The sequence below is a fragment of the Physeter macrocephalus genome, chromosome 4, assembly GCF_002837175.3.
Source record: "Physeter macrocephalus isolate SW-GA chromosome 4, ASM283717v5, whole genome shotgun sequence".
Lineage (NCBI taxonomy): Eukaryota > Metazoa > Chordata > Mammalia > Artiodactyla > Physeteridae > Physeter > Physeter macrocephalus.
Window position 1 is genome coordinate 132282323 of NC_041217.1, and position 11699 is coordinate 132294021.

The window sequence follows — 11699 nt, forward strand, 5'->3', positions numbered from 1 at the left end:
CCCGGGAGGCATTTAGCCTCTTTAAGAGATAAGGAGCCAGTTGGTCTTACTGCTCTAACCTGTCCTCCTTGGGACCACATACTAACAGATTCCACTGCAGAAGAGCTTTCTTTAGAAGTTTGCTGCGGGGATGACAAATTAACCCAGCAGGGTGTCCCACACATCTACCTCAGTACAAATTATTAGTGTAATAGAGCTTTTAGTTATGCATTTATCTAGTAATTATTGAACGGTTACACAACACCAAGCTGAGCAGCCACGGCCCTTTATGAGGCTCGCTCGGTGGGTGGCCTTACAGTTCATTTAGGATACCAGTTCACTTGCAGACAAATTAGCTAAACAGCCTTCTCCTTTAAATATTTTCCATGTCACAGTGAAACTCTTTACAGTACAATAAAGGTACAGTTTTAATTACATGCTTCCTGACTTTTGTTTAGTTGTAGTTTTAAAACATTTGCTGGCACTGTTTTTTCCTTTGGCTGGGCAGTAATAGTTGGTTGTGAGTATCTGGCTAATGAATTTAATAATTTCCTGAACTGGGACTTAAAGGGCCTTTGCTAAAAAGCTGCTTCTCCTCTTTACCATCCAGTTCCTTCAAAGCCCGTCGACAACGTTTCCCATTAGGCTGGGCACCGGCACTTGAGCTGACCCTGCCCACTGTTCACAAGCCCTCTTATTCCCTTTTTAGTGCTCCTCAAAGGTGGTACTTGTTAGGTCTGTGATGCCTGCATTTGGAAGTCAATTCTGATTGTTAGAAAGACAATGTAATGTCTTCTCAAATGACATACTCCAGTAATAAATAAACACCTTGCATCTGTTGGCAGATTATTTCAGCGCCCTGTTAGCAACAGGTACTTAATTGCTTCTCATTTTCCTGAGATGATTCAATTGCACTAAACCGGGAGAGACGAATTAGATTCAGCTCCACTGAAAGGAGCACCAGCGTGTTCCACAACTAAGTTAAGAAGTTCTCCTAAGAGGCAAGGAAGTTTGCCAATATGATAAGAGAATGCTAAACGAAACTACCGCTTAGGTAGAGGGCCTACGTCAAGGAAGGGTGCCGTGGTTATGAGAGTGACGAGGCGCCAGGGACTATTTCTTCTTCAGGATCCTTAGTTTGGGCAGACACATTTATAATACCATAGAAAACAGCCCATAAAAAGGGGATCAAATCATTTTGAGCTCAGCATTTCTCTTAATGCCCGTGAAAGTAGAAGTTCTTAATTAAAACCAAGCAAATGTATATCGAGCATTTATTCACCATGCTATGCATCTCCCTAAATGTTGCCAAATACACGCACTTGAATATTGTATTATTATCACGCATGGGGGATGGAAAGAACGCCCTATTATTCCCAAACTTTCTGTTTGCCTTCAATCAAATCCGTGTGCTCATTCATTTATTCAACAAATATTTATTGAGTGCTTTCCTAATGCCAGGCACAAGGCTGAGGGATACAGGATATCGGGAGGAAGAATAAAGAATGGTCCCTGTTCTAATGGGCCCTGCCATCTAGCGATAACTGCTGCCTTCCTACTGTACCTCTCTTTCCTTCCTCCTCTATTATTGTCTAGGAGTCTCCGCTCTTCCAACCTTTCCTGGTGACCTGAACTTCCTGGAAAGTTATCTTAATTCTCATAATTCTCTGCAGTATATTTTTCTTGGCCAAACTGGGAGATGTTAACGTCAGACCCTCAGATGTTTCATCACTAAGAGCAAGATCCCTGTTTGGGCCACGAGGATCATGGACTTAGAGAGGTTTATAGAGCATGTAAACGTCTGAACAGAAACTGGCAGGATTCTCTGAAAGCTGCACAATAAATCTTTGGTTTATATGGCTATTGTTTTAATACATCTTGTGCATGTTTTCAGAATCAGGGCAATTTGATTTCTAAACGCCCTTCATGTGTATGTGTGTATATGTGTGTATATATATATATATATATATATATATATATATATGTTTTAACCCATAAAGAAGTGGGGCTTTAGTCTTGTGCTCACATTTTGTATGTCTGGATTCCTCAGTACTTAGTTAAAGCATGACGGCTGTTGCTTTGCACGCTTACAACTAGGAGGTACTCTGTTTGAGAACAGGGGTAAATCACGCTTGTTTGGACTCGCCCAGTGCCGAATGCCATGGTAGTTCTCTATCAGGTTGCCCCAGACCCTGACAGCACCCGGGAGTCCCCATCACAATAATACAACGGCTGGCTTTCTTGTCTGCCCTCCACCAGGAAGTAAGCATGCTGAGGCCAGAATCCAAGCTTCTCTTTTTCACTCTATTAAGCAAGTAGCAGAGCACCTTGTACACTGTAAGTGCTTGATAAATACTTGCAGAAAAATGAACGGGTCCCCAGACAGTAATGAGAGTCTGCAAGCTAATTTCAATATTAAAAAAAAAAAAAAAAAAGCCAAACTGACCTCAAAAGTTGTCTTTGAAGTGACTCGCACCTACCAGAAACCCTGCGTTTACCAGTAGCAAGGATTCAGGGACTCATAAAAAATGTCAAGTGATCTGTTTATGGCTGTTATTAAAAAAAAAACTCAGTGTGATAACATGGGTTATGTCATGCTTATCGAAAGATCTAAATGGCTAGGTCGTGTTTTTGACTAATAAAAATTGTGAAAACAAACTAATTGGTTAAATAAATGCAGTCGATTTTTCCCAGTGGTAGAGGAAAAGGTAGGAACTGCTGATAGGGTAAAAAAGGCACAGCACGGGAGACTAGATTTCTACTCTTGGCTCCGGCCAGCTCAGATTTCACATTTCTATGAGTAATGGGAACTATGCTGCTGACTGCTAGCCAGCATATTTCTCCCCTATTTACCTACTTATAAAGCCCCAATTTTATACAGAGTAGCAATATGCTCAGCTAAAAAACCTAGATTTTCCAGCCTCCCTTGCAGCTAGAGGTGATTGTGTGGTATAGCTCTGATCATGCCGTGTAACATTCTATAAAAGGTGGCAGAATGAGCTGGCAGGCACTTTTTGCCCTTGTCGGTTCCCTTCCTTCTGCTTGGAATGCAGATGCATGGAAAGAGGGTAGTGGCTATGCTGTGACCATGAGGTCACAGCATGAGGATGAAAACGACCCATTGAAGCATGGGTAAAAGAAGAAATCTCAGTCCTTGATGGTGCTTTGGTGACACCATGACAGTCCTGAATCACGTATTTGTTTCTACATGAGAAAAATACAACCTGCTTAGTCCGACTTGCAGTTACTTACAGCCAAACACATTCTTAGGGGATACAGGGAAAGGATTAAACCAGAAGATTCTCAGAGCACTATTCTGAAATTCTATAGCTCTAGATGAAGCTCAATCAGTGCTTATTTACGATTACTCTCAACCTCTGCCTCACATCGTATATAGTGCAGGCCCCTCCCTGCTTCTCAATCCCGAAAGCACAGAGTTGCCTTGCCTAGTGCTGAGCATTTAAATTAAGTATCATTCATTATCTTGTTTTTGAAAATAGCAGAGACTTTAGGTAGAAACATAAGTTTCAAGAAGACAAACTTTCAAGAAGTTCAAAAATATCTCTGATGAGTACTCCAAATAATTATCAAAAAGAGGCTCTTTTAAATCATCAGGCAAACCTACAACTCTTAAAAAGGCAAAAGGAAGAAAAAGGACTTTTTTCTCCATTGTCATGAATAAGATAAATTGTCATGATTAAATACTTTATTATGGTTGAAGTTTTAAGTACTGGTAAAAGAAAGTCTTTGAAAGCCCAATCGTTCAGCTTGAAGTGCACAATAACTGTAATAATGTACAACAACGTACAAATGCCCTTACTGAAACTTAATCTCTTCCCCACTCCCTAGGACATTCCATAATTTTTAACCCCTTCACCTAATTTTAACTACATAGGTGGCAAAGTATTACCCCCATGATACAGATGGCCAAACTGGGGCCACAAGGTTAAATGACTTATCAAAGCCATAAAGAAAGCCAATATCAGAGAAGGGATTCATTTTAAGAAACCACATGTCTCTACCTTCACAAGGTAAATAGGAAAATGATTAGAATAGCATAAACTAAGAAAAAAACATAGCTTTTAATAGCAAAGCCTTACTTCGTAATCTTGCAAAAGCTTTCTTTGGATGAAAGGCCATCGTTCTTCCTCATCTTTAACATTCCTCATAAAGAAGTACTATATAAACTATTATCCTTTGTCACCCTTTGTTCTTCTGAAGCAATGACAATCTGTCAGTGTCAGGGAGGGGATGAATGTCTCTTGTGCAACCTGAGTACTTTTTATTCATTCAAGCAATATTTGAACATATTTGAGCATTGTGTATGAGACACAATGAAGATACCAAAAAGCACACATTAGAGGTCCTTCCTTTCAGAGGTTTTGCTCTAGAGGAGGGACAAGACATGTACATTAACTAACAAAGCAAGACCATGTTGGTGGAGGGAACGTGCAGGCGTGGAAGTCTCCCTGAGTCTGCGGAGTGTGAGATGATGGCGGCCTGGGTGGAGCTGAGCAGGTTTCAGGTAGAAGGTGGTACCCAAGCTGGTCTTAGGATGGGCAATATGCGGACAGGCAAAGGCAGGAGGACAGCTTGAGATTTTCAAACCCTGGATGAAAACGGGTGATTTAATTGTTTGTATGACCTGAGTACATACTCTACTTCCAGACACTGTGCTATGGACTGCAAATACATGATTTCATCTACTCCTTAGATAATACAATTCTCTTGAGGTTGACATTAGGATCTCCAATTTATAGATGAGGAGCCCATGGCTCCACGAAGGAAAGCTATGTGCTAGGTTCTCACAGTTGGTGAAAGTGGTAGAGACAGGATTCAAGTACCAGTCCACTCGACCCCCGAGTTTTTGCACTTACCCACTCCCTTCCAGGCTCTATTTTTCTGCCTCAGCTTTACAATCATCAAAGAGAGGTTTCCTTTTTAAAAGGTGGCCACCAAATTTCCAAACATAGATAATTTTTGCAGTGCAAAATGGGGTCATTGTTTTTTCAGTGAGGAGACCTTGCTTTTCTGTAGCTCTGTTAAAATACCACCTTTGGCCTGGGCACTGAGGTACGTGACAAAGCTACTGCTTACTAACTGGTGTTTGTCTAGTCAAGGTAGTCCTCTGAGAAATTTTAAGGAAGGCAGCAGAAGCCTTGCAATCTAGATGCTATCCAGAGGTGACTATACCATGTAACTTTGAACAAGAGTGTAGTAAACAGCCTCCCCAGTGCCCCAGGATCCTGATAAAGGACACACCTTTCTCTTCTTCCTTTTGAAGTTGGATCATCTGTCTGGATTTTCTAATGATTTATCATTTCAGACTGTGGTAACTCCTTATAATAAAAAGAACATGTGCGGTTGAATTCTCCTTTATGTCCAATGTCTCATTTATTCCACACTGGCTCCCTCGGCCAGACTCTCCTCCTTTAAATCTGGCCTCATCTTCCTAAAATATCAACTCTTACTCCCAGATGTGATGTCATTCCAAGCATCAGCTTTCCAACTACTTCAGAGAAGAATAACCGGGATTATGATACCTGTAGCAAGTATGTCTTAAATAATAAGCACCTGAATACCAACCTTTAAAAAGGTCTTAGCCCAAGAGTATCTTATGTTAGTCTATCTCAATTCTGTGATGCTGACCACAAAGATGCTGCTGAAGTATTTCATCTCAACTACCCCACTTCCCTTCACCAGACCACTAAGTGGGGCAGGATGCAATAAGAATGGGTACCTGAGTAGATTTCCCAGAAAGGAGAACTGAGGATGCTGGGAACCATCTTGAATTCTGGTGAAAAAAAAAGAATCTTTGGAATTCCATAATTCTTAAATTGAGCATCTTTCTCTTTTCCACATAAACAATTTCATGAGTATGAATAGATCAAAACTCACTGTCCTGTACGTTAAGACGGTCCCCTCTGGTTCAACCCAGTGTGGGTCATTTTAGCAAATGTGATTGTTTAGCATGAAGAAAGCACCCAATCATGGCACCCACAGTAACTGCTAGAATCATTTCAGTAATTTCTAGAACTATGGTTTTAAGGCAAGACACACAGAAGGCATTCAGTATTTACTGAATAAATGATAACATATGCACATTGCTTTATGCTCCTCAAAGAGTCTCTACAAATATTGTTTTACTGTAGTTTCTGTTTAAGAATATGAGGTTGGGAGAAAATATTCATTCAGCAGTAGTATTGTTCCCATTTTGTTGATGAGGATATTAAAAAATTCAGAAGGTAAGTGGAAAGGGAAAGAGGCAGCTTAACCAACTAACCTGATTGCTGACATTGCTGCTTCCCAATCCTTATCGCCCTACTGCACCCATGAGTCTTTTCTTTGCTTGGAATGCCCTCCATTCATGTAAGCAACTTTTAAGATTTGACTTCAATGTTATGTACACTTTGAAGTCTCTTTATTTGATATAAAGTGATAAGTAACAGTGCATTCCACATCATCTTCTAAATGCTTATTTTCCTGCACTAGATGATATGCTCTATGAGGACAGGTACTCACTAAATCCTTGTTTAATGGATGAAGGAAACTCCATAGTTCCCCTCCTCTGATGTCCTACAGAACTGTCTGTTTTTAACATTAATTTACCATTTAGAATGTTAACCTGAACATAATAAAGATGAGAAACGTCACATGCCTTATCTCCCTGAGAGCAAAAATCTTCTGACTAAAAGGGCTTTGTATTTCTTACTTCGCACCACAGTTTCAATGCTTAAGGAATGTTGACAACGAGGAAAATATCATACTTGCCCCATTTAAGGAGACTCATTCTGGGACCACATAATCCCATTCAGATGCAAGGTTTTCAAATTAGGAAAAAATACATATACAGCTTTTCTGATTGTACCACACACACTCTCACACACAAGTGAAATAATTAGGGATCTTGAGAAAGTTCCGTCAATGATCACAAGATGTTCAATGATGGGGCAAGTGAGCATCCATAATTGTGGATAGAGAAACTGCTTCACACGATAGTCAGAATACTTATTTTCTTCAGAGTGATTTCTGCACGTGTGCATTGGCCAGCCCTCTCAACTGCCATATTTCCCTGAGATGCACACAGAGTATTCATAAAGGGATTCAGATTTGTGGCACTCACATGGAGATTAATGCAGGAAACATCAGTTTCCCCAGGCGTATGTCAAAGTAGGCAAGAGACCATAACTTTCTAGGATGTTTTATGATACCAGCTGGTAGATCACAAACCTACCTAAACGAAAATCTGATGGGAGAAAGCAAACGTGGTTACAATTATTCGTACTCCTACTGTGGGAGTTTCATAAACAAACTAATAAATATTTTCATCTTGCAATAAGATCAAGTTAAGTGATTTGCTGACATTCTCTTGAGGTTTAAAGCTTGTCTTTAATGTGAAATACAAATCATATTTCTTGTGGACACATTTTAATAATAAACTTAAAAGCACATGAGACAAAAATAATGAAAACATTGCAATGAAAACCAGACAAACTATCTACCACTTCAAAAGGAGGGAATGAAGATGGCTCGTCAACACAGTGATTGCAGACAACCTCAATGCAAAATGCCACATATTGAAATCAGGTTTCAAGGAAAGGGAATCAGCAGGGGTGAGAGAATGAAAATAAGCTATTGCTTGAAAAGAGGTAATTGACTACACAAAAATAAACTACCTAACACACGCACACAAATACACACACATGCGCGTGCATGTGCCCCTCATACAATTTGTAGGACAGATTTGATTTTGGTTTAATTCAAATTACCTCCCACCTCTTTTCAACATCCCACCAGCAAAGAAACAGGTAAGGATCAGGGTTTGATGCCAAATCTCTTGGGTCCCTACAATTCCAAAGCAGCCCCCGAGGATAAGAAACTGGAACACTTGCTGCCTTTAGGACCACTCTGGGGGAGCCCTCATTGTCTCTCATTTTGCTACTCTGGTCTCATGTCTCTCATTTTGCTACTCTGGTCCCAAGGTCATGATCTAAGCACAATCAACGGTGCCTGTGGAGCAGCTCACCTCTGGGTCCTGTAATGACAGGTCGGTGATGCTGTGTGAATGCCGTTCCCAGGGAGGAGGTCTGCGAAGGGGAGGGGCTGCTGAAACCAGACTTCTCCGACTTCTTCAGTGTGGTTGGAGATGGCATTCCTGGCAGGAAGGATGGATTGACAAGCACACTTAAATCACGGAACAACAGTTTATGCAACCTAAAAGATTAAACTTAAAAGAATTTAAAAAAGAAATCTACCTGTGAAGGGAAAATTTGTTTTGAATTGGTTTGAATTTGTCATAGGAACAAACAGGTGACAGAACGGTCCCCTGATATCAGCATAGAGTTGATTTCAACTTATTCTCCTAAATCACAGTCCATTTGGGGGTTACTGATCTTCTCTAATTATGGAGCACCACTTCCCCAGTGCTTCCTGAAGTTGTTGTCTGAGCCAGTGGCCTTTTGGACCCTTTGTAAAGAAGGTTATAGAAGCATATGAGGACCTCATATGCAATCATCTTATCTTGCCCGTTACTTTACTCCAGTGTCAAGGCACTCTCTCCACATTTTATACAATTTAGCTATTTTAACGTGAAAAAAAACCCTCATCAATGGTAACTCAGTTGCTCATCCAATGAATAATTTATAATAGAAAAAAAAGGCAAAAGTTAAAAAATAAAAGTTAAATGGTTAAATAAGGTATAACCAATGCAAATAACACTGTAAAAGAATAATGACAATGGAAAGATATTTAATGACATGAAATAAAGACATGGAAAGCAATTACAAAATAGGATATTATACAATGATGCCATTTTAAAATGTATTTCTATGTACAGAGAAAGAACTGGAAAGAAATATGCATAAACTATAACAGTAGTTCTCTCTGCATGTTAGATTTGAGTGATTTTCGCTTACTTGTTTTTTCTATGATGAACATATTTTATTTTAAGAAAATAAAAACTTGTTTTTTAAAAAATAATATTTTGGGCTTCCCTGGTGGCGCAGTGGTTGAGAATCTGCCTGCTAATGCAGGGGACACGGGTTCGAGCCCTGGTCTGGGAGGATCCCACATGCCGTGGAGCAACTAGGCCCGTGAGTCACAACTACTGAGCCTGTGTGTCTGGAGCCTGTGCTCTGCAACAAGAGAGGCCGCGATAGTGAGAGGCCCGCGCACCGCGATGAAGAATGGCCCCCGCTTGCCACAACTAGAGAAAGCCCTTGCACAGAAACGAAGACGCAACAGAGCAAAAATAAATAAATTAACTAATAAACTCCTACTCCCAACATCTTAAAAAAAAGAAAGTAACTCCCTTTATAAAAAATTAATAATAGTATTTTTACTATAGTCTAAACTTTTCATAGCATTTCCAGCATAGGAAATGCTTTGGGAAGAAAATACTGGGAAAATGGTCCCTTGTAATTACTGCATCTGTAATGTTCTCGGCAACTACGCTGACACACACAACTAGAGGCATCTATCAGTTTGGTAGGGTGCCAATTAAAACAATGAAAACTTGGATATAAAAATAAAGGAAATGACTCCTAGTCTCCACATCACAGGAAAAATTTGGGCTCTTTTAAATTTGCAGCACAAAATTGGTCTGATTTCATGTTAAAAGAACCAAACCTCGTTTTACTTACACATATCTACATGTATTATGTTCTGCCTATGACCAGAGAATTATTTGGGTGAAATGGAAAAATAAGTAATAAAAATAATAATGATATTAGCATGTAAATGTTACCGAGTACTTGCTAAGTTCCATGTACCATTCTAAACACTTTATAGGTATAGATCTGTTTAGAAATTTAGTTAGTTTGTCTAAACATGTCCTTGTTATTTCTAATCACAGATTTCCTTAATGAAATTCTACAAGACAACCTTCAAGTGTGACCACAGAGTCTATAAGGAGAGAGACCAGGTCTGCTTTGCCTGCCTCTATTTTCAGGCTATCTAACAAAGAGCCTAGAACATACCAAGTGTCCTGAAAAGATATGTAAACTACCTGTACAGTTCTCGGCTTTATCTGTGGCTTTACTAAGAGATGCCTAGACAGAGCAAAACTTGGGGTTTTAACCCTAAGAAAGAAACAAATTGCAAATCGGCAAGCACATTTGCATAGTCAGACATAAGGACAACATGAAGTGGCGTGTGATTTCACACGAGCTAGACAGATCCAGATCAGATCCGTTCTACAGATCAATATGTGTGTGATTTGAATTAGAAACAAGTCACTAAGTGACTTTAGCTATATTTGTTTGCTCACTGAATCAGTAACCAAAGTCATGGCATGCCAATGTCCTAACATCGTTAGGATGAATTGAGATTTTGGATCAACATTCATTACAAGTAACCTAACCTAAGGTATCATCATGTAATTACATCACAGAAGAGATTTCAAATTAAAAAATGAAAGGAAAGAAATAAAAAGCTCCCAAATGTAAAGAAATCTCCCAATTCATTCAAAACTCTTCTGTGCACGGCAATTTATAGGCTTCCAACCAGTCCACTGATTTAAACTCAGTCAAACGCCTGAATTATGTGTCATGGAACAGAAATAGAATAGAAAACGAAAATGTCAAAACTTTTGAGATGGCAGAATTTTTTTCAGATGATGGAATTGATGATGAAATGAAGTATCTGTACTAATCTTATTAAAGAAAGCAAATGGCTGGACTCAAGGAAAAGTCATTTCTTTGAAAAGTTCATGTTTTCCAACCCATGCAATTCTAAATACATCAGAAATGTCGACATGATTTAAACCCACCACTTAACGCTTTTAAAAGGGGAAGTGGAAGATAAATATAGACAATAAGCATCAAAATGCTTATAAAGTTAGAAAATGGATTCAATATGATCAAAATTTAAATCCTCTTTGAAAGGGTTAAAGAGAGAAGAAATACTGTCTGCATACAAGAAGAATAAGCCAAACTCTGTATAATCTTCTAAATTTATCACGGTCAAGTAATATGAACCCCAAGGCTGTCATGAATCTCAAAATTACTTTGTGTTTTCAATTTTTAAAGACTCATATTGAGCATGTTTCCTTATTATTTACTTATATTTTCTCCATATGCATAGTGTATGTTTTGGTTAATTTGCTTTGTATACTTAATTGACCAAATGAAGCTTCAAAATGCTAGTCAACTGCTTTATGTTTAAAGCTAGACAACATTAATCTTGGCTTTTATTTTTGAAATCAAATTTGGTTTCTGTACGTTATTTTAAAAATAAACTCTTTGTTAAAATTTCTTTTACCAAATAGCTATGCACAACTGTTACACAATTACTGCACAGATTGACTGATTGGCTTTCTCTTAATGAGACAAAATTTTGATTTCAAACTATTTTTTAGAAGTATCAGATTTTTAAAAAAAAAGATTATAAAGTAATGCTACACGTTTTTCTGGAACAAACAAAATATTACTTCAAAGTTCCTTTCAATATGTAAAAATAAAGGATTATAGAGTGGGCTTCCCCGGTGGCACAGTGGTTGAGAATCTGCTTGCTAATGCAGGGGACACGGGTTCGAGCCCTGGTCTGGGAAGATCCCACATGCCGCAGAGCAACTTGGCCCATGAGCCACAACTACTGAGCCTGCGCGTCTGGAGTCTGTGCTCCGCAACAAGAGATGCCGCAATAGTGAGAGGCCCGCGCACCGCGATAAAGAGTGGCCCCCGCTTGCCACAACTAGAGAAAGCCCTCACACAGAAACGAAC

The 11699-nt window shown here is 39.2% G+C and overlaps 1 protein-coding gene across 14 annotated transcripts in view; it reads right to left on the reverse strand.

The window, feature by feature from the left end:
* The window catches only part of NFIA (nuclear factor I A), a 381629-nt gene that overhangs the window by 74249 nt on the left and 295681 nt on the right, over positions 1-11699 (reverse strand). For 8 of the 14 annotated variants that reach the window (XR_008617261.1, XR_008617263.1, XR_008617262.1 and 5 more), the window contains exons 7-8: positions 8006-8134; positions 5720-5773 (exon numbers count right to left, since the gene is read on the reverse strand). Coding sequence is in view for 11 of the 14 variants with exons in the window: in XM_055084573.1 (XP_054940548.1) it covers positions 5720-5773; positions 8006-8134 (183 nt within the window). In the remaining 3 variants the exon portion in view is untranslated. Of the gene's footprint in view, positions 1-4134; positions 4589-5719; positions 5774-8005; positions 8135-11699 lie in introns of those variants that run through there. The other 6 variants (XM_055084578.1, XM_055084576.1, XM_055084575.1 and 3 more) reach the window with 3 other exon arrangements.